Genomic DNA, 21,160 nt, shown 5'->3' with positions numbered 1-21,160 from the left:
CCAGCTTTCATGCCTCCTTCCGTACCACCCCACAGATGGGCCCTTCACTTTCCACATTCTAATCCCTCCTAAAGATTCTCTTCTCCTGAAGACCCACAGATGCTAATCCAGGACAGTCAATGACTGACCTGACCTTGACATTATAAAAGAAGGACAAAAAGGTAAAGTTCAAAAATAAAACCAAAGAACAAAACCACAACCACTCTGACTTCCAGCCCCAGATGCTCTTGGGGTATCTCATATTATCCATGGCTGTCTTTTAAGCTTCTTAGGGCAGGCACTGCGTTTTCATTTGTGTCTCTGGAAAGCACAAGTCTCTTAACTGAATAATAACTATGCCACACTGCACGTAGGTAGTATTTCTATTCCATTTTTTCTAGTTAAATGAGTATGTTAGGATCTATTTATGCCATAAATGTACATTATGAAATATACGGGATGCACAACTGGGCAGAGCTATCATTGCTGTGGGACCCTTCACTGACTTAGTTTTAACTGTGCACACTTGAAGTTCCATTAACGGATATATTTTTTAAATGTAATTGCCTCTTACACTAGGTAGCGTGGGGGAAATGCTTGTGTATTATGAGGAGATCTAGACAATGCTGCATTAAGTACATCAGCAAATGGAGGAGCTCTCTCTGCATATGAACTCCCCACATTGTTAACTCTTGTGTAGCTGCACCATTGTAAGCAATAGTGGGACATTTGTGGAAGAAAAACCTAGCATAGGCATGATCAGTTTATACAAGTGCAACTTCACTGACTTCAAGTGAGTTACACCCTGTTTACACCAACAGGAGATCAGACCCCCCCCACCCCCACCCCCGAAAGGAAAAAAAACAAAAACCTCAGAATTTGCAGAATATTGCAGAATACAGCAAAAACCTTTGACCCATAAAATGGTGCAATCTGCCATCTTCTCCTGTTTTTCATGTTAAGGCCCTGACGACTTTTAGAAGATCCTGCCACGTGTACTTCAATTGACATATACTAATTCTCTCAGATAAATAGCCCCACCATTGACTTGAGAGAAGTAAACCCTGGATCATACAAACCCCTGATCAGGCCAAGCAGGGAAAACATGGACTGCAATGCTCCAGAGGGGTCAAATACCATTATGCTCTTCTAAATACCTCAGCAGACACATACCCAAAAAACCTACTCTGGGCATGCGCAGTATGTCTTTTTCACTCAATCAATCTTATATAAAAGCACATCTGTTAGCATTATTTACATGCCAAGTTTCAAAGTTCAGCCATTTTTTAAATTTACCTACATGACAAAGTGTGGTATTTTTTACTGTGGTTTTTAAACAGGAATTTTAATCTACCTACCCCAGAAGCAGAGAACTCAAAGAAAGTCTGACTGGATTTTGTTCAAACTTAAAAAGAGACTCATCTTTGGACGAGACCAATCAAGGAAAATTTCATCCCCAAAAGTGAATTTTTTAGAAAGTTATAATGTGAAAACAAAGGGCTCACAAGTTAAACAGATACACAGCCTGAACAACAGCGAGTTCTACAGAAATATTTCACAATGCTACAAAGTTATTTTTATGCAAACTAATGTAAATTCATCAGCCTTATTTTAAAAATGCAATCTTAGGACCTCCCTTACAAAGCCCAGATTCCTGCAAATGATATGAACAATATGTTTGATAATGACTAATGAACAGCAGAGCAACTCAGCCCCAGATCCGCTTAGAGCACCTGCGAATATCCAGCCAGTCATTACTATCTCAAGTGACCCATTTCTTTCCTAAATGCCCATGACAATTCCAAGGACATGCTCTTTCTTACCTCATACTCGAAGCTGCCTCCTAGGGTGCTAACATCCACGTGCAGATTTTTGAGCAGTCTCGCTGTCCCACGGGGACTCTATATATTCAAAAAAGGAAAACAACTGCACATGAGTTTGTATCTTTGCAACTGGCCATATTTCAGGCCATGCTTGAGGACATTCTACAATTTAGTAATTGGTGGAAATGGGGCAGGAGAACTGCAAGACAATGTGTTAAAGCAACATGATGGAACCATCTGATACATTTCAGAAACCCTCCTTAGCAGTGTATCGCTTCTGGAATTATTCTTCTTTACAAATGCGAGTGATGACCAGCTGCACATGGCAAGCAGGTGCTCCACACAGGCAGCCACCTGGGTAAGGGTCTCTCTGCTGGGTTGGCAGGATTCTTCCATATTGCTATTTTGAACTGCCATTTCCCAATAGCACAATGAGTTCACAAATGAGTGTGCTCATACAGATTTCGGTCTAGTCCACTATACCTGGGATCTTGTACCCAATGAATTTAATGGCAAAGCTGCCAATGAGGTCAAAGGGGCAGGATCAGGCCCACAGAGATTGTGAACGTGTCCATTATAAACACTGAAACCCTCTATACATCTAGGAGTAGAAGAGAGCACAGCTATGCACTTGGAAGGGAAACTTCCCTAGCTGACACATCCATGGCCAAGACCCCCTACAGACAGTAGCACTCACCCTCTTAAAAACCTAACAGTTCAAACCAGAGCGAGAATAGGGTTAGCTACCCTGGGGAAAAGACAAGAAACTTAGCCTAAGTTAAACCCAGAAGCATTGGAACCACAGGACATTCTGGGCTGAAAACCCCCATGAGGCAAGGACTATCAGTGTCTATTCTCTTATGGGATCTACGCACAGCCCACAAAAACAACACACGGCACTCACAGGAATCTAACAGGTTTCTCAGCACTCTTGCTACCTGATTCTCACTCTCTTCCTCTTCATTTTCCCCTTCATCTAGAGCTAGGAGATTTAAGGAGGCTTTTTCTTCATGCATGGATCCCAGCAAGCTCTTAGTGCAGCCGGTGGATTTAAGGGTCTGTGGAGGCTGCAAAGTCACACAGACACAAAAAAAAAAAAAGGGGGCGAGGGGGGAAAGAGTAGTTAGACCAGAGCAAGCCAAACAGGAAAGGACACAGGCATCCACTCAGGCATATCAAAGCATGGCAGCCCAATTCCATCCCTAGCAGGACTCTCTCACCAGCTAAGTAGCACACAGCAGCATAACAGCCGGAATATCAAGGATTATGCAGGCTAACTTGACTTCTGAAACAGTTATTTTGCAGAGAATCATTGCAAACATATCTCGACTACTGAGGTGGTGAGGTCTGCTTTACACAAAAACTTTCCATTATAGCAAAGGTGCTTTCACTGTAAAGAAAAACACATGCAAAATCTCCCCACCGAAGAAAATACAAATTCATCATCAAGTTGGATTTGCAACAGACTTCCCCCTCCCGCTTTTCTTTTTTAAGCTGGATTTGTTGCTGGTAGAAGGTGTAAGACTGATAGCTCTGGGGATGCAAGATCTCTATACCCACCAAACAAGTACAGAAACCGATGGCAACAAAAGTTTCTCACTCCCACCCCCACTAGTGTGGGCTTCTCTACATGGCAAGTTATTGAAAGACAAGCCAGCATGTGCATCTACAGCCTACCAGCTTGCCACTCAGTAACATCCCTGATGGACACTGCTACAGTGCACTGAAAGTCGTGCCCCACGATTTCTGTGTGCTGCAGCAGTGTCCACACGGGATGGTCCTGCACAGCAAGCTGGCGCACTGTAGATTCACACCCTGATCCACCACTCAGTAACTGGGCTTGTAAACAAGCCCAGTGTCTCAGCTTGCTGCTGGAGGGACCTCCTCTGCAAAACAAAAAGAAATTCAGTCTCTGCAGCCCATTTAGTCTTTCCCCTCTCTGTGGGGTGACCAATGAGGGGCCAGAGGCCATTTTACAAAGTGAATGTTTCCCCTCATGGCTGGGCTTGAGGCCCAACAGCTCATTTCAGCATCAGATGGGAACAGCTGCTCAGCCACTAGTGTGATGGCACCTGTGATATCCTATTATCACAGCGAATGAGTGTTCCATCTTCCCTGGGGGGCTCAAATACTAGAACGATGGGCACCAACATAAGAGCTTCCATAGCTAGAAGGCGGGGAAAAGAGAGGAGCAACTCTTATGCTCCAGCAGCGTCATTCTGACTGCAGTGGGCTGGAGAGCATCAGGCCCAGGATCAGGGCCAGTCTGGACTAGGTTCTGTATAGACATTGGGGCGGGGGGGGAGGGGAGAAAATGTAGATGGAGGAAACACATTTCACATTTCTAAGCATGGCTTCAAAAGACAGGATAAAAAACCATGTACGAGGGACAGGGATACTGCCTTTGAAACACCATTCTAGTGTGTCTGTGGAGGTTCCTGAAAACCTGGCGCATTGCAATAAACACATCCCAAACTGAACTTGCAGTGAAGAGCGAGAGAGTTACCAGAGTTCCTTCTCTGAGCAGCAGACTGGGTACCCCGGAGTTCTCCACACCGGTGCTTAGCGAGCCACGGAGGGCACTGGCTGGACCATCCACGACACCACGTAAAGGAGCAAGACTCCCCAGGGGAGCTTGGACAGGTGCTAGCAGGGAACCTGGAGACTAGGGCATGCAAGGACAAGGTAAGTATCTGACCACAATTGAGATGGATCAAAAGAAAGAGAGCAAGCACCATTTACAGTCTGCAAGTATAAAACTACAAAAATAAAGAGTCACTCCTATCTAAACACTGCCTGCTACCATTTAAACTACCTCTGCTCAAAAGCTGCTGATGAGACCCAACACTCAGATGTGTGAGAAATAACAGGTGGATTCACTTGTGCATATAGCGCAGGACCCATATGAACACAGAGTTATTTAGTTCACAACAGCCAGGAGTTTGTCTGATTCACAAAGTTCAGAAAAACACCACCAAAACATCAGGGAGTAGATAAAATACAATATAACCATATTGGCATACACAAACTTTATAGATGCACATTCACAAACAACATTATACGAATGCCTAGGAGGGTGGTCAGAATCGCTGTACTATTCTAATAAAATCAGGCGAGACAGCATTTCCCATCTTGTACACCTCTGCTGCTTTGCACAGCACTGAATAACTGAAGTAGAAACCACGGCTGACAAATTCGGTTTCCTCAGCAAAGAAAAAGAAGTGACGTTTATGGTGAATTACTGTCCAGATATCAATCCGTGACTTTTCAAATAAGAACGAACCAAAAGGATTAATACACTCTTGCTGTTACTTGAAACAACCCTTCCCTGAGTTGGGTCCTCCCATGCCAGCCTTGCTCTCACTGTTGAGTTTCGAGCTGCTGGCCTGGAAGAGGGGGAGCAGGGATGCCCATATGAAGTAATAACAGCTCAGCAGCCCAACAAACTGATTGTGTAGGACCTGGGCTGACTGTGCAGCTTCCCCCTCCAATTACCCATGAGGGGCTGGGGGGGTTCTCTCATCATTTCTTGTTGTTACTCTAAGCAGAATAAGGCATGACAGTCTCACTGGGATGGCAAGAAGTCTCCTGCTGTCCAGAAGCTGCAATAAGCAGCTGGGACTGCAGCAATGACTTTGGCTGAGAAGTACAATTGTTCAGTGGCAGGCAATTCTGCTGCAGAACTTCACCAAGGGTCTCTTAATAATTTCTACTGAGGCTTCTCCCACCTACAGCACAGCAAAAACCCTGAGAATAATTCCTCCCTCCGTCCCAGTTAGAGGGGTCAGAGAAAAGCCATGAAAACTGTTAAAGGACTGGAAAACATTTTAGCGTGAGAAACTCAAGGAGCTCAATCTATTAAGCTTAATAAAAGGAAGGTTAAGGGGTGATTACAGTCTGCAAGTACCTACATGAGGAACAAATATTTGATAAAGCACTCTTCAGACTAGCAGCAAAGGTAGAACAAGATCCAAGGGCTGGAAGTTGAAGCTCGACAAATTCAGACTGGAAATCAGATACACAGCTTTAACAGTGAGGGTATTTACCACTGGAACAGCTTACCAAATGCTGTGGTGGATTCTCGGTCACTGAGAATTTTTAAAGCAAAATTAGATGATTTTCTAAAAGGTCTGTGCTAGGTCTAACAGGAATTAATTTAGGGAAGTCCTGTGGCCTATGCTATGGAGGTGGTTAGACCAGATGATCACAGTGGTCCCTTCTGGCCTTGGAATCTATAAATCTCTAAACAAATGCAAGTCCCGTAAAGGGCTGAAATCAAACAGGACAAGCTGGAAAAAATGCCAAACTCAATTGACCTGATCAGAAGAGCCAAAGTTTAAATTGCACTTGTAAAGGTGGGCTGAGAAACTATAGGCTAGCTCGGAAATAATCCCTCTCGTATAGCAGTGACACAAACAGGCCCCCAACCAAGGACCTGAATTACCACCACAGAGCATCTCAAAGCTCTATTTTACACAGTGGAATTTTTTATCCAGTAAGTCATACCTCGCAATATCCAGCCCGAGATAAACTGGAAACTAATGCATGCTTCAAATACGCCTATGGTTTGCCAGCACAGCTCTGTAGCATTTCTTCAACAGAGCACGTGTGCGTTGACAGAGCCCCTGTGCATTGGTAGAGCAGTCTCCCGTACACTGTGTTTATACAAAATTACAGACTGAAAACACAGTTAATTCACTAGCACACCGGGGGACGGGGAAGGAAGATAAACGCACACTGATCTCTCCTCCACCAAGTTGTTGCCAAATCAATGGTTATAGTGTAAATTACACATTCTGGGCTTAACTAGTGATTTTCTACCGATGGCTATTAACTGTGTGTGTGAAGCTGGGGGTGTTAGTTGTCCTTCAGCAAGAAAAACTCACTTCCATCCAGCTAATTAAAACTTCCAGGATAATCTGCAGTTTATCTGATATTTATAGTCACAGTTATTATCAGCTAAGGGGGTGCTACCACACGCTGGTAACTGGAAATCGAAGCTAGCAATTCAGTGGAGTCACAGCTGGATACCAGCAATACGGGACCAAAGCAATTCATTAACATTACATACACACACTGACCTTTTATTTTATTTCTTCAGAACACAAGATTTGGCAAGTCGTTATTAAACCGAGGCAATTACTTATGAAACAAAGAACAAGCCAGCCCAGGACACTCTTCACACCGACGAGGCACCTCCCACTGTATGCAGTGGAGGAAAGCACCATGGCCCAAAACTAGTATATCTTATAGCAGTGGGGGACACTCAACTGCGCTGCCTCCTGGGGAGGAAGAGTGAGCTTCAAGCACACGCAGCTGCAGGCCAGAGCAAAACTGCTTGAGCGCTTGTCATCCAACATTAAATACTACCTGGATTTTTGTTTTTAATTAACGAGGCAATTGTAGCCCAGGATAAATGTCCTAATAATGGAGAGGTGGGAGCTCTGAAAAGAAACAAGAATACTTTGGATTGAATTGTTTTATCAAGCTATGAAGGGCGGAGAGTTTGTCCCATGATATTCAAAGCAAAACAGTCAGAGAGCATTGCTTGCCATCTGCTGCATACCCCCATGTCCCCGGGTTCACTGTCAGCTTTGCAGGGAAGCATCACTTTTAATGGGTGCTTTGGAATCTTTTGATTTCCCAAGAGCGGAGGCGGAGGGGAAAGAGGGAGAAGACTGCTTTCAGAGATGGCACCATTCCAAGCCCACCTTTGCTGCTCTCCCATGAATTTACCTGGTTTGAATTTGCCAAGATGTAACATAAGACAACAGCAGTGGTGTTCAGGTCAAGACTGAGGTTTGCTCAAAGTAGCTCGTGCAGCACCTGCCTGTAAAAAGGCCTGCACCGGGGGGCGGGGTGTCACTGTGCTAATGCCCAACTTCCATGAGAAAACAAGTTCATGCAACCTTTGTTTTTCTGAGTTCACCAGAAAGGGTAGCCCTGTGGTTAAGGCACTGGACTGAATTCCTGGCTTGTTCATACTCCCTACATAACCCCTGCCAAATCACTTAATCACTTCGAGCCTCAGTTTCCCGTCTGTAAAATGAAGACACTTTCTTTTTCCCACCACTGGTCTACCTTATCTATTTAGACAGTTCACTCTTCAGGACAGGGAGTGGCTCTATGTGTTTGGACAGTGGCTAGCACAATGGGCCCTGATCTAAGGTGGAGCCTCAAAGCAAGTGAAAAACAAAAAAGGGAGATGTTCCTAGAAATTACTTTGTAATTAAATGTAATAATCCCAACCCATGTACTGCTCTATGTGATCTGTTCGATAGTTCACAAGACAGAAATATTATATTATATTATTGTAGAATTCACCCAGGATGTAAGTTATGTAGTGCTTACCATGCAGGAAGGTCAGCCGCAAGGTATTTTTCATCCTGCACCCCAAAGCTTTAATAAACCCCCAAAATACCTGCCACATCAGCTCATGTGACCACCACCAGGAAGGTAATTTCCCTTTCTCCTGAAACTTCGCTCAGCAGAGAGAAAATGCCCACTCAACTCCTCTGATTCATTTATAATGGAACAGCAAACCAGTTACAGAGGGATTTTTAAGTCTAAGCTGCCTACCTCATTACTGCCTGCTCCTTCACAAAGCTCCCGTTTGCTGCAATCCTCAGTCGCTTTCCCGCTCTGGGTCAACTCTCCTTCCACCTGCCGACAGAGCCTGCTACTTTCCTGGCACTCGGTGGTCTGATAAAGCCAACCAGGAGAAACCTGTAAACCTTCTGTGAACAAATCTGCCTCTAGCCCTCTAGGAACTGGCTCTGTCCTTTGCTGTTCTTCTACTGTTTCTTCTTGTCTGCCCTCATTGTTCGTCTCAGGGGCATCACGTGACCTATTCAGTTTCATGTTAAAACTGACACAACTATGTTCCTGAGTAGGCACTTGATCGTTTTCCTGCACATACTGATAGAACTGCTCATCCTCAGAGTTACAGTCACTCTGCAACTTTTCATTGGCTGAGCTTTGCGGCTGAGTTTGGAGAGTTCCTGAGAAAGGATGAGTGGGTAGAGGACCTTTAGCAGCAGCAAGCAGGTCTGTCTGTCTGTCAGACTCATGAGAGCTCTGGAGATCCCAGGAGAAGTTATCAACCTCTCCCAAAATCTGTGATACAAAATGGTCAGCTGAACTGCTTGTAACACTGCTATCAGGTTCAGGCCCCAAACCGTTTGCCTTCTCCTTCTCTTCGTGCTGTCCAGCACAAAGAGAAACAGGCTCCGACGCAGAAATTTCAGCTCCTGCTTGAGCACAAACTTCCACCCCTATGGTGTAGGGTAATGTTTCTGCAGTCACTTCAGGGACTGCCAGGTGGCAGTCTAATATGTCTTTTTTCTGGGCTACTTGTAGGCCTGCTCCTTCAGATTCAACAAACTCTGCCCGCTTTGAGCGCTCTCTCTCACACTTGCCGACAGCCTCATTGCTCTTGCAAAGTTTGGTGGCTTGACTCAATGCATGATCCTGAAGTTTTCTCTTCCTTCTGCTCTCGACTGCTGTGCTGTGTGCCCTCAGCTCCCGTTGGGGACAGTGAGCATCAAATTCCGCAATCAAACTCAGGTCTTCTGGGAGACTGGCATCAAAGAGAATCATTTCACGTTTCCTGCTGTAAAAAATATGGTCAGGGGTACTGGGGGTCAAGAAAGCTTCATTTTCATTGGCTTGTGATAAACCCAGGTCTCTTTCCTTATCATCACCAGGCCCTGTTGATCTTTCTCTGACTGATAAGCGGTCATCAGGCTGACAGACACACTCTCCTGTCATTTCCTCCTCCTTCCAGTTGTCAGACAGCTTTTCCTCAACAAAGAGCATACCTTTGTCCTCCAGGACATTGGGGGAATCAAGGACACTTCTCCCATTCTCAATGTCTTGTGAACACGATTTCTTTGACACGTAGGAAATGGGCTTTGTCCTAACAACATCCAAACCTTCAAACTCCGAGTCAGAAAAACCAAGACAAGGCTTGTCTCCAATTTTTGGGGTCTTGTCTTGGCCCTGCTGGTTGTCTACATCTGATTTGCTAAAAGATGGCGTCCTTCCTAAAATTTTCTCCACATCAGCGAAGATCTGGTGAGTTCTGCTGGACTTTGCTGTGAGAAGTGGCTGCAATTTATTTGGGGAAGTCCCTGCAAACTGTCTGTTTGAGTCACTTGTCTCTGGTGGTCTCCCAGAGGTCTTTCCTTTACCTTTCTTAAGAAAGCCCTCATTCCTAATCTGGCTATCCTGATCTAGATCAGGACTTGCACACTCAGAGGAGAGGATGGGAGAGGACATTCGATAAAAGGATGTTGAAGGAAGAATCCCTGGCTCTGGCTGCATTTCCTAAGTAAATAAATATTAGCAGATAACTAAAATAGACAACATGCGATACATACACTCATCTACAGCACGAAATGGAACAGGATATACTTGCAGCATTTGAAATAAGAAGCGCTATCAGAAGTCCCTCAAATTGAAGGCTTGGGCCTTTTCCATGGAAGGTCCCTGCCTGAAAGACTTCTAACCCCAAGAGTTTGTTGGCCTTCAAGGCACATCTTATCAGCCTGACATTTACCCAGTTACTGATTGAACTGGGAAAGGTCTCTCTACCTGAAAAGGGAGGAATGGTTTGCCATTGGGAGGACTACTCTTGTTGCCAACCAACAGCAAAAACAGATCAATCTGTTGCTTTTAAGGCTGTGCCTGGTGCCTAGATACCATAGCAACAGGTGCACAGTTACTGTATAAACAACATTGGTTGTTCCTTCCAATGAGAAATACTGCTCCAAAAATTCTACAACAACTCCCCCACCCACCATCTCAGCACAGCAATTACTCCATCCCTGAAAGGCAGGAAGTAAGAGGAATGGCGTGAGTTAAGAGCTCTGAGCCCATGTTCTGCAAGGGCCTGTGATCAAACGGGGGTATGCAAAGCATTAGGAAACAGGAGGATCCTAGAGACATTCTGGGTGTGCCACAGACCCACTCTAACTCCAAGTCACCTGAGCAGCTTGATACCTTGGCCCAGTCAACTGGGAAGAACAATATGCTAGAAAACCTTGGCCAGCCCTCAGCACAAACAAAACGAAGAAGAGACACCTTTGGGTCCTGCAGTATCCTTGACTTGATTTAGGAAGGGGGCTTTGAACTGCTCATGCCAACATGGGGCCCCTCTGGCACCACAGCAACTCCACAGTCCCAGCTCCCTTTTCTAAGAGCAAGACTGGAGGGAGGGAGCATCCAGTGAGCCCTGTCTTCCTTCCACCTCACAGCCCCTCAGGCCATAAAGTCGTTGGGAGCATCACAGAAAACCAAGTGCTGAGTTGCTGAGGGGAAAGTGAGAGGTCAGTGACCTTGAGGGTGAAAGTGGCAGTAGCTGCTCCCCTGAACAGGCCAATTTCTCCTCTGGCCTCGGGTTACTAAGGGATTTGGCCCAGTTGTTAAAAAGTAAGTTAAAGAACAATAATTGAAAAGCGATGCCACGTCTGCCTCTGTCTGCTCCTCTGCACAGCCTCCCACAACCACTTCATGCCTGAAGCCAGCCAGGCAGGTCATTCATTCTGCCTAACCTCTAATACCACAATAAGAAGCAGCCATCACCAACTCGTGGCTGGTCACTTATACTCAGGCTGGCTCTTCTGGCCCTCCCCAACAAGCACCTCAGGTATACTCACCACAGCATGTTTCATTGGCTCTCTCTCCTTCTTGTCTTTCTTCTCCTTCTTGTCTTTTTTCTTCTTCTTGTCTTTCTTTTTAATGCTGCCATGAGCCGAAAGCTTCTCCCGCTCCTGGATCACAAGTTCTCTGTAATGTTCATCACAAGGGTGGTCCCACGTGGACTGGCCATTAGAAAAGTTAAAGTAATAGATGTCGCCAGTGATATCTTGACTGATGTGGGGAAACAGAACACGAAGACAGGAGAGAGTCAGGGCATCAGCTCTGTGCACAGGAATCAGTACACAGCTAGCAGCAATGCTGCTTTGTGTGGCCACAGAACCTTTCGTCTCAGGAGCTCATAGGGCTTTACAAATGCTGGCCACAGGCTCCCTTTGGTGCATAGCAGAAGCAGAGCATGCTGCCCCAGAAAAGCCCAAATACACAGGATGGGGGAGCAGCTGCCCCACAGCACATTCCTGCCTCCATCACACACATTTCCCAAACTACTTCTTCCCTCTCCCTAGGGCAAAGGCAGCATTTCCACCATTTTTTAAGCATCACCGCACCCCAGTGAAGTACGGTATTGTATTATCCCCATTTTACAGGCATGGAGGGGAAGTGACTTACCCAGAATCACAAACTGGTTCTGTTGAAGTGCTGGGAATAAAACCCAGGAGCCCTGACACCCAGTCCCCTGCTCCAACCATTAGGCTACTTTCCCCTACTTATTTGACAAGCTCCCAAAGAGGGATTAGCAAGGAGAGGTTGACAATCTACTGAAATAGCTGCTGATTTAGAGTTCTCACCATGGTTTCCACTCTGGAGGTAAAGGAGCCACAATGCCTTCTCTGGCCAGCCACATCAGCTCCGGCTCATTCTCAGGGTCAATCCCTATCTCCCTGGCAAACTCCTGAATTTCTGTAGTAGAAAAAAGCAGAGGAAACAAAAGACAGTAGAAGACAGTGTGGCAGACAAGCAAGGCTGTGCGTTACTGTGCAAACCTGTGCTAGGTACAACCCAGGGGTGCTGGGAAACCCCCTCATTGAAGACACTAGAATTAGGCTGCACAGAGCTATAGAAAACATCCCATGTGCCAGGGAGCATCTTACAATGGGAGAGGCAAGGCTGAACACTGCAGGGGTAGGAGATAGAGGCAGCCACAAACTGATGTATATCCATGAGAATGAAAATCATCTCACCGCCGTATGTCAGAATTAACTGCATGGAAGTCAAAAGGAGTTAGTCCAGTGAAAACCAGTGTAAGTAAGAGGACAATCAGGTCCCAAGAACCCTGAATCCTAGTGTCCCACTCTAGCCACTAGATGACACCATCTCCTCTTGACAAACATTTGCCCCTCGTTTTCCTAAAAGAGATTGGCTCTCTTGCTCAGCCCCAGGTGGCTGGTTTCCTCTGCGACAGTCCCAAAGGCTGCAAGGGAATGGAACCAAGAGCCAACGCAGCACCTCTTTTCAGTGAGTGCACTGACTGGACTAACGTCAGCCTCTGAATCTGCCTTGCAGCCCCTTCTGCTTCAATTTGCTAGCAGATCAGAATTTCTTTGTGAGACTGGCTGTTATTGATGCACTAACTATAGCAGGATGGAGTGCCACTAACACAAGAGCTATCTTTTCAACTCTCCAACATACCGACCATCACTCATCCTCCTGCAATATTGAAGAGCAGCTCCTGAGCCCTAGCTTTCTGCTCTGAGGAAGGCAGATGCCAGTTACCTTGCTCACTGGGTATGTACGTTTCATCATAATCTTCTTCTAGGATGAGCTGATCCCCAATGCGTATAGCAGGTCCTGCCATGTCCATTCATAAGGGGGCACACTGACTGCACCTAGTAGTGAAAACACAACCAATGTCCGTAGCTAGATATAAATGAATTTCACTCATTATATATTAATTAGCAGATATGCATGTGGGGCTGTGACGCTTTCCTGGGGAGCCCAGAACTATGGGTGACCTCGTTTCCCTCTCTCTCTCGCAAGTCTCTCTCTCATCAAGAGAGAGACTTGCTGGAACTAAACTGGTTGACAGCTCCCTATCAGCCCAGCATGTTAGTCAGCCAAACAATCTCCGCCAAAGCTCTGCCAGCTTTTAATTAGCCTTGCAGGTAACACTTGATGAACCCTAGTCCCAGAAACTCCCTGGAAGAATGTGCCTCTTCCACATCCAGCCGTTACTGGACACCCGCAGAAATTACCAGATCCTCTGTCCCCAAAGAGACAGTGCGCACACCAGCCCGCTAGGTGAACTGCGGATCCACACTTTAGTATTACAACAACACTGAGGATAACATATAGTAAAACCAAGAATACGTTTATTACTAAAGAACAGAAATTCAAGCGATAATACGAAGCAAAGATAATAGAAAAATCTGGTTAAAAAAAAAAAAAAAGAGAGAGAAATGTTTCTGCAAGTCTAGAACTTAACTCTAGGAAGTTAATCTTTTCTAAAACAGTCTCTCACCTAAAACTTCTCCTGTAGTGCTTGCTGGAATTCAGACATACCAGGATCCAGACTTTCATGATTCCCCTAAGCCCTACAAAGGGTTTCCTCAGTCTGTTGATGAACCTCGGGTCTTTTTTCCTCCTATTCTTATACGCCAGGACATCTTTGAAACGCATCCTGTGAAGCGTAACCCCAGACAACATTCCTTGCCCTACTGGTTGCTCTTTGAGGTGTAGGTGCCGAGCTGTCCATGTTACCCTTCCGTTAATTTGCTTTGTTTGTTGCCTCAATATGTGAATATAGTCCCCACTGTTTTTAGCTAATCCTGATTAATTAACATTAGAGACAGGGTGATAACTACATCCTCTCCTGTCTGGAAGAAAACCTGCTTTTCCTCTTTGTTTGATTACAGACTTAAAGCATAATATCGGTAAGTATCCATAATTCCTCCTATACTGTTCACACACACACACACACACACACTGCTATTAATGACCAGTGCACTGTACGTTTTCATTAGATACCTTATATGACATTCCTCATAGATAAATGCCACGACAAGTGTGCGTTAGGTGTAGTGCCTTTGCCAGGCCTGACTGGAGTTTGCCAGTAGACACGGAGGCACTCCGAGGGTCACGGGGGCCATGATCGGGAAGCGAAGCAGGTTTGACAGACCAGGGCTCAGTTGCATCGACAGGGCAGCGATTGCTGAAATCTGCAGCTGCCAATGATGTGGTGACTGCTGACTCGCTCCTCCGACACACAAAGAATCACAAGCAGCCCTGGTATAGGCCACATGGCTTCTCTATAATTGTTATTGATCGTGTCCTCGTTAAAAATGATTGGTAGTCTATTGTCATGGATGTACGAGTTCACAGTATGCTAAACTTGACATGACCATCAGCTTCTGCTGACAAGAGTGCACCTCCCACTTCTACCACAGCCAGTTAATGAGGCTGAAATTAGTCCAATTCAATCAAAAGCTGTTCTTAGAATTGAGGTATCGGATGACTTTTTGTTCTGGGCTGCTCAAGGTTGTTGAAACATTACAGACTGAAGGAATGGAGTTGTTTCAAGTCAGCAGGGACGACTGTTAGCTCAGGGCTGTGGCCACAGCCCTTCAAACATCAAGCACTGATTGGTGAGGAGATGCTCACTGCAGCTGGAATTAAAGAAAAAAGATACATCTATCACGAGCAAAAGCAGAGGCTGGATAGGTTAAACTTTGGAACAGCATCTAGTCACTGTGTAAGGAAAATCAGGAATCCTAGTGGTCAACTCAGGCAGCCAGTTTTGGACAGGCTGCCACCAGGCAGAATCTCTGCAGTCTCTATGCAACTGTGCAGTGTCTGCAGTGGAGGGTGGTACCAGCCTGTACAGTAAAGAACCCGGAAAGCAGCATCAGCCAGAGTCTGCAAGACCACGTCATGATGTTCCTCAATTATCCACTGCCTGAAGAGGGCCAAGAATTCTGGGAGAGCTACCATCTGTCAGCCAAGAAGAGATCGGGATTCCAGTCTGTAAGATGAAGTCTGGGAAGGCACCAGGAGTTTGTAACATCACCCCTATGTTGTTGAAAACAGGCGAGAGTATTGTTGTACCTAGGCTGCACAGACTCTTCCAGACCCTCTGGAGCACTAACATAACTGCCAACAATTGGAAGGCGGCATTATTTTTACTCTGTTCCAAAGGGTGATAAGGCCATAGGTAGCAACTCAGAGGTATTACACTTTTACCAGTCCCAGGGAGAGTCTTCATTTCCATATTAATGTCTTGAATCAACAATGCACTTCATGGCAAAGACCAGGATACTCAGCGTGGCTTCAGACCTGGTCGTTCCACTGTCAACCAGATATTTACCTTGAGACTGCTTTTTGAGAAGATGGATGAATTTAATAAGCTGCGTGCAGCACTTTTTATGGACCTCCATCAGGCCTTCGATTCAGCGCATTGAGCAAGTTCGCAGGCTCTGAAGAGATGACTTGGAATCCCTGGGAAGATAATGTCAATGACAGAAGAGCGCTATAAAGAAACAGAAAGCTGTGAACACAGGAGTTCGGCTAGGCTGTGTTCTGTCGCTATCGTTATTCAATATCAGCACCAATTAGTTTATGGATAAGCTTGAGGAGCCAGCTGTCGGTGACAGTGAGCTGAACACCCTTCTGTTTCGAGATTTCAAACATGCCAATCACACTGCCTTGTTGGCTCAGACTGGTGAATCGCTGATGGCTGATCTAGTTGGGCAAGAAGCAGTGCGCATTGGTCTGGTTAATGCCTGGCCATCACCATCAAGCAGCCTCCAGCTCCAAATTACAATCCATTTAGTATTAATCTGTCTACATGGGACATCAAGCAGGTGGCAACTGTCAAATCCTTGGGAAGCAGCAAGGGCAGTGCTGGAGGGTTCTCAAAAGATGTGGACATCTGTAGAGCAGCCACGTTGCAGGCCCTTCAGCAGCCTCTGTGAGGACCTCGTGGCATCAAGCCTGCCATAAAGCTACAGATCCACAGAACCCTGGTTATACCTGCGCTGTCGTATGGCAGTGAGATGTGGGTGCTCAAGAAAGCTGAAGAACACCAGACTGAGGTTTTTAATTCTCATTGTCTCTGTCAGCTGCTTTATATAAAGTGGCAAGACAACATCCGAAATGCATTGGTTCAGTTTCAGTGGTTTTCTTGGTACAGACGCATTACTAGAATGGAAGACCAATGTATTATGAAGCATGTGCACCAAGGAACGCTGCTACACGGACAGCAATTACCATGGTTACCAAAAGCTTCAGTTGTGTCGTAAGATTGCCGAAGACGGATATAAACTGAATATCCAGCCAGACCACCGTAACGATCTAGCTAGAAATGGATCCAGGTGGCACTTGGTCTGCAAGGAGACTATGTCCCTTTGGATTTTCCATGATAATGATAACGATAACGTGTCCCAATTATAAAATTATTAGAAGACTATCCCCAATATTAAACATGAACAGTCACTTATTTGTGATAATTACTTCATAGGTTACCCCACATAAAGGCCAGACAAAAGAACCATTAGTGCCCTGGAAAACTCCCATCCATTTTTTCTCGGTGATGTTCAGTGGGTCTTCAACTTCCTGTGGGCCTTTGTACCGGTCAATCATCGCTATCAAGGGCAGGCAGTGTACCAGGCAATGTTGTCAACACGCTAACAATGACAGCTCTAAGTGCTAGCACCACACTGCTGCCATCATTGAGCTCTCCTTGCCTTTTCCCTTTCCAATGACCTCAGACGGCGCTGTATTTTTAACTCTTATGTAAAATGAGCACCAATTAATCCTACTAGGTCCCAGACTGCAGTATTTTCAGGACCACAGGATCAAAGCAACATCACAAATCCTACTCCACATTCTCTCCTGAACATACGCGACCTAAAACATCTGAATATGGACAATTTAAGGTTAAGGTGCTTCCATTCTTATTTCTTTACTAGTGTTTATAGTCATCTCGCTCACACACAGTCTTTAGCAGCAGAAGATCGAGTCTGTGCTGACTTATTTCAGTTAATTGAATCCCAATTTGTATATGTACCAAAGTGCTTGTGTGTACTGTAAATATCACCACACACATGTATACTGTGAAGCTGTGAGCTACCACACTAATCAAGTGAGTATGCTGTTCCCAGCTTGGTATTAGTGGCTACAACCATGCCTTGCTTAATCACCCACCTATGAGAAAATTAAAAAACAACAAGGCAGGGTGCTGGCCAGGAAACAGATTTTCATGCTCTCCTTGCCAAAAGCAGAATGAGGGACAGACTTCACGCCCCCAGCGCACAGACCTGCTCCCTCGCATCCTTTCCATACGCACACTCCCCTGGCACCCCCACGTGCTCTCAGCAGGAACTCTCCCAACTCCCACCCCCATGGCACAGCTTGTGCACACCCACTCACACCAGTGCACACCGAGTCCTGCACCAGCCTTCCCCTCTCCACTTGCACACGCAACGCCCACACTCACCCCCCACCTCCACTCTCCCTTGCACACTTAGCCCCCCTTGCACACCTGGCGCCCCCCCTAGCAGACGCCCATGACAGGGCGGCCTTACCTTCCACGGGGCCCCAGCACCTCCCCAGCCGGGGCCACCCCCCGCTCCCTACGGGCAGCACCAGAGGGGGGAGGCGGCCCCCGGCCTGGGCTCCCCACCCTCCGCTTCCATGGACGCCTGGGGGTTGCCCTGCACGGGCCGGCAGCTACTTCCGGGCTTGATCTAAGCCTAGCAACGGCAGGGCCCGCCCCAGCCTCCGCCTGATTGGGCGCCGGGGGGCCCCGGCGGCAGTGGATTGGTGCAGACGTCGGGCCGAGTCACGTGGGTCCTGCCGCTCGCCCAGGGTTTTGTGGGAGTTGTAGTCCGCAATGACCCCCCCCGGGCCTAGCGACCCCCTCCCCAAAACCGGGGCCAATGACCCTGCGGGGCCCTCGAGCCCCCAAGCGACATGCCCCCCAACGCCGGGTGTCATGACCCCAGGGATCACCCCCCAACACTGCGTGTCGCGATGCCTCCCAGGGGCATGCCCCCCAAAACCTAGTGTAATGACACATTTCAGAGTAACAGCCGTGTTAGTCTGTATTCGTAAAAAGAAAAAAGAAAAGGAGTACTTGTGGCACCTTAGAGACTAACCAGTTTAGAAGGGTGAGAAAACCTGGATTTGTGCTGGAAATGGCCCTCCTTGATGATCACTTTAGATAAGCTGTTACCAACAGGACAGTGGGGTGGGAGGAAGTTTTGTTTCATGGTCTCTGTGTGTATATAATGTCTTCTGCAGTTTCCACGATATGCTATGCATCCGATGAAGTGAGCTGTAGCTCACGAAAGCTCATGCTCAAATAAACTGGTTAGTCGCTAAGGTGCCACAAGTACTCCTTTTCTTTTTTGTAATGACACACACACACACAGGGGCCCAACCCCCCAAGCCCAAGGGGACACAACCCCCCCAAAACTGTGACTTCATGAGAATTCCAGGGGTCACTTTTTTAAGCAAAGCAAGTTTCCAGCCCTCCCTGGTGCAGAGAAAAGCTTGAAAACAGGATCCTCTATGGATTTGAAAATCTGAAGGGAAAGAAAAATTAACAACAATAATTCTATTTATTTAAAAATCTCATTATTTTTAAACCAGTGTCATGACTGCCCATCCCTCCACACTTCCATCAGTTTCAACAAGTTGGCCTGAACAGTCCGCAGACAGTAGCTGATTTTTAATTGCCAACTATATCCTTTTACTTTCTTATGGTGCGAGCTACTGAAATGCCCATTAAAGGGGCACTATAAAACAATAATACTTAAATATGCTATAAAACAATATATTAAAAATCCTTTCCTTGTTAGTACAATTTTAGATCAGTAGGCACCAAACTGTGGCGGCCATATTCTGCTACCTCTCCTCCTCACTGTCTCCAGCTAAATCAGATAGAGAGACCGTTAAAAATACACATACATTTCCTCATGTTACTTTTCCATGTATGCAATTGATGTAATTGCAAGATCTTGTGTAACTCTGAGGCCTTCTCGCTGGAGTGGAAATGTCTCGGAGGCCTTCTCTCTGTTAGGATGTAATCCACACTAAGAGAGAGTTGAAGAATCTCTACCTGAGATTATTAAAATTGAATGAATTTTAGGGCCTTATCCTGCAAAGGGAACTATTTGAATAACTCCTGGTATTTACACTGAGCCCCGTTAAAATTATGGGCCTTATTTAGAAATTTGGTCATCCCTTCTAACATACTCAGCAGAGGAGAGCTCCCCAGCCAGCAAGCCAGAATCTTTAGCCAGGTTCTTTGAATATTAACCTGATCCTGAATAAGTAATGTACAATATAGTATGTTAACTTTTTTTGTAACTTTGCTTTAAAGTTACAAAAAAAGGGGGGGGAACCACTCCTACATGAGTTATTTATGTATCTGAGTAGCCAGATTGAAATCAATAAGGCTACTAGTGCAAGTCCTTGAGTAAAGGCTTGTCTACATAGATAAATTTTACCAGTATAAATTACATTGTGAATTTAAACTGCTATAGTTATAACACTATAAACACACAGACACACACACTTGTGGACACTTCTTATAGTTTAGGAGGACTTTTTAAAATTAGGTTATGTTGTTTGGGAAGGGGTTTAAAGTGAACTGAAAATATCCAATATGGAAAAAAGTGTCCACACAGGCAGTTATGCCTATATAATTATACCAGTATAATTGTACTTATACTAACATAACTTTCCAGAGTAGACAAGCCCTAAATGTGTTCTGGATTAGGACACACGTTTAGACTCTGTGCATTTCACTTTGCTTGCCCTATAGCCTGGTCATTTACTCACCATGGTTTCTGCTCAATTTCACTTTTTTTGTATGGGTTTTTAGGGAATATAAATTATCTCCAGACAAACTGGTTCAATTCATTTTTTGTTTTATGGTCATAAAAATGTTCAATTAATTTTAAACTTTATACACACACACAAATAAAAGTAGTGTGCAAACAATGAAGGAAAATGAACTGTTTGGGAAGCAGATTTTTAATTCAAGACTAATTTAAACAAAAATGCATGGGGAGGGAAGTAGGGTGCTCTATAGTAGCATAACCCACTCTTGTGAGTCTTACAATATTTGGTGTTTTTCTTAAAGTCCCTGCTGTTGGAGTTCTGCAAGAATCTCAGTTTTCACTTTAAAAAAAAAAAAAAAGTACATTGCTGGGTCTTGTAGTTGCAGAGAAAAGCTGGAAAAAATGACTCCCCAAAGGCTCAGAAACCAGAAAGTAAATAAAAAGAACCCCCAATTATTTTTTTAATCTCAATCTCATGATTTTTTGGGTCATGTCTTGTGCTTTTTTTTTGAATGGTTGGGTTTGGTAATATTGCTATAAGATAGATGGCTCTCTAAAAACTACATATCCTGAAATCAACCTTGCTTCTTATGACCAGCAGCCTTCCTCTATCCCTCAGCACACGTACTCATAACCCTTTTGAAGGCTGCACACATATTCATGTTGCAAATAAACTTTATACTTTAAACAAGCAAACAGAAACTTCATTTTCTTATGCAGCTTTCTTCTTCAGCTGCCCCCACTGGCTGAAATTTATATGGGAAAAGAGTTCTTGAAATGTTTTCCCCTCTCTCTTGGGATTCATAGACTACAAAGCCAGAATTGTGACCATCCAGTCCAGAGAGTGGAGACGCTGTTCTCTTCACCAAAGGGCACCGAAACCAGACACAGCTGATAATAGCTGTTACTTGAACA

At 45.4% G+C, this 21,160-nt stretch overlaps 1 protein-coding gene across 4 annotated transcripts in view; it reads right to left on the bottom strand.

The window, feature by feature from the left end:
• The window catches only part of CEP164 (centrosomal protein 164), a 72,125-nt gene extending 54,001 nt beyond the window's left edge, over positions 1 to 18,124 (bottom strand). For 2 of the 4 annotated variants that reach the window (XM_074936930.1, XM_074936931.1), the window contains exons 1-7: positions 17,981 to 18,124; positions 13,176 to 13,288; positions 12,251 to 12,362; positions 11,462 to 11,675; positions 4,309 to 4,467; positions 2,741 to 2,869; positions 1,803 to 1,880 (exon numbers count right to left, since the gene is read on the bottom strand). In XM_074936930.1, the coding sequence (XP_074793031.1) occupies positions 1,803 to 1,880; positions 2,741 to 2,869; positions 4,309 to 4,467; positions 11,462 to 11,675; positions 12,251 to 12,362; positions 13,176 to 13,263 (780 nt within the window). In that variant the 5' untranslated portion in view covers positions 13,264 to 13,288; positions 17,981 to 18,124. The remainder of the gene's footprint in view (positions 1 to 1,802; positions 1,881 to 2,740; positions 2,870 to 4,308; positions 4,468 to 11,461; positions 11,676 to 12,250; positions 12,363 to 13,175; positions 13,289 to 17,980) is intronic. The other 2 variants (XM_074936932.1, XM_074936933.1) reach the window with 2 other exon arrangements.
• Positions 18,125 to 21,160: the final 3,036 nt, after the last annotated feature.

The sequence above is a fragment of the Natator depressus genome, chromosome 22, assembly GCF_965152275.1.
Source record: "Natator depressus isolate rNatDep1 chromosome 22, rNatDep2.hap1, whole genome shotgun sequence".
NCBI lineage: Eukaryota > Metazoa > Chordata > Testudines > Cheloniidae > Natator > Natator depressus.
This window is presented reverse-complemented; position numbering and strand designations above follow the sequence as displayed.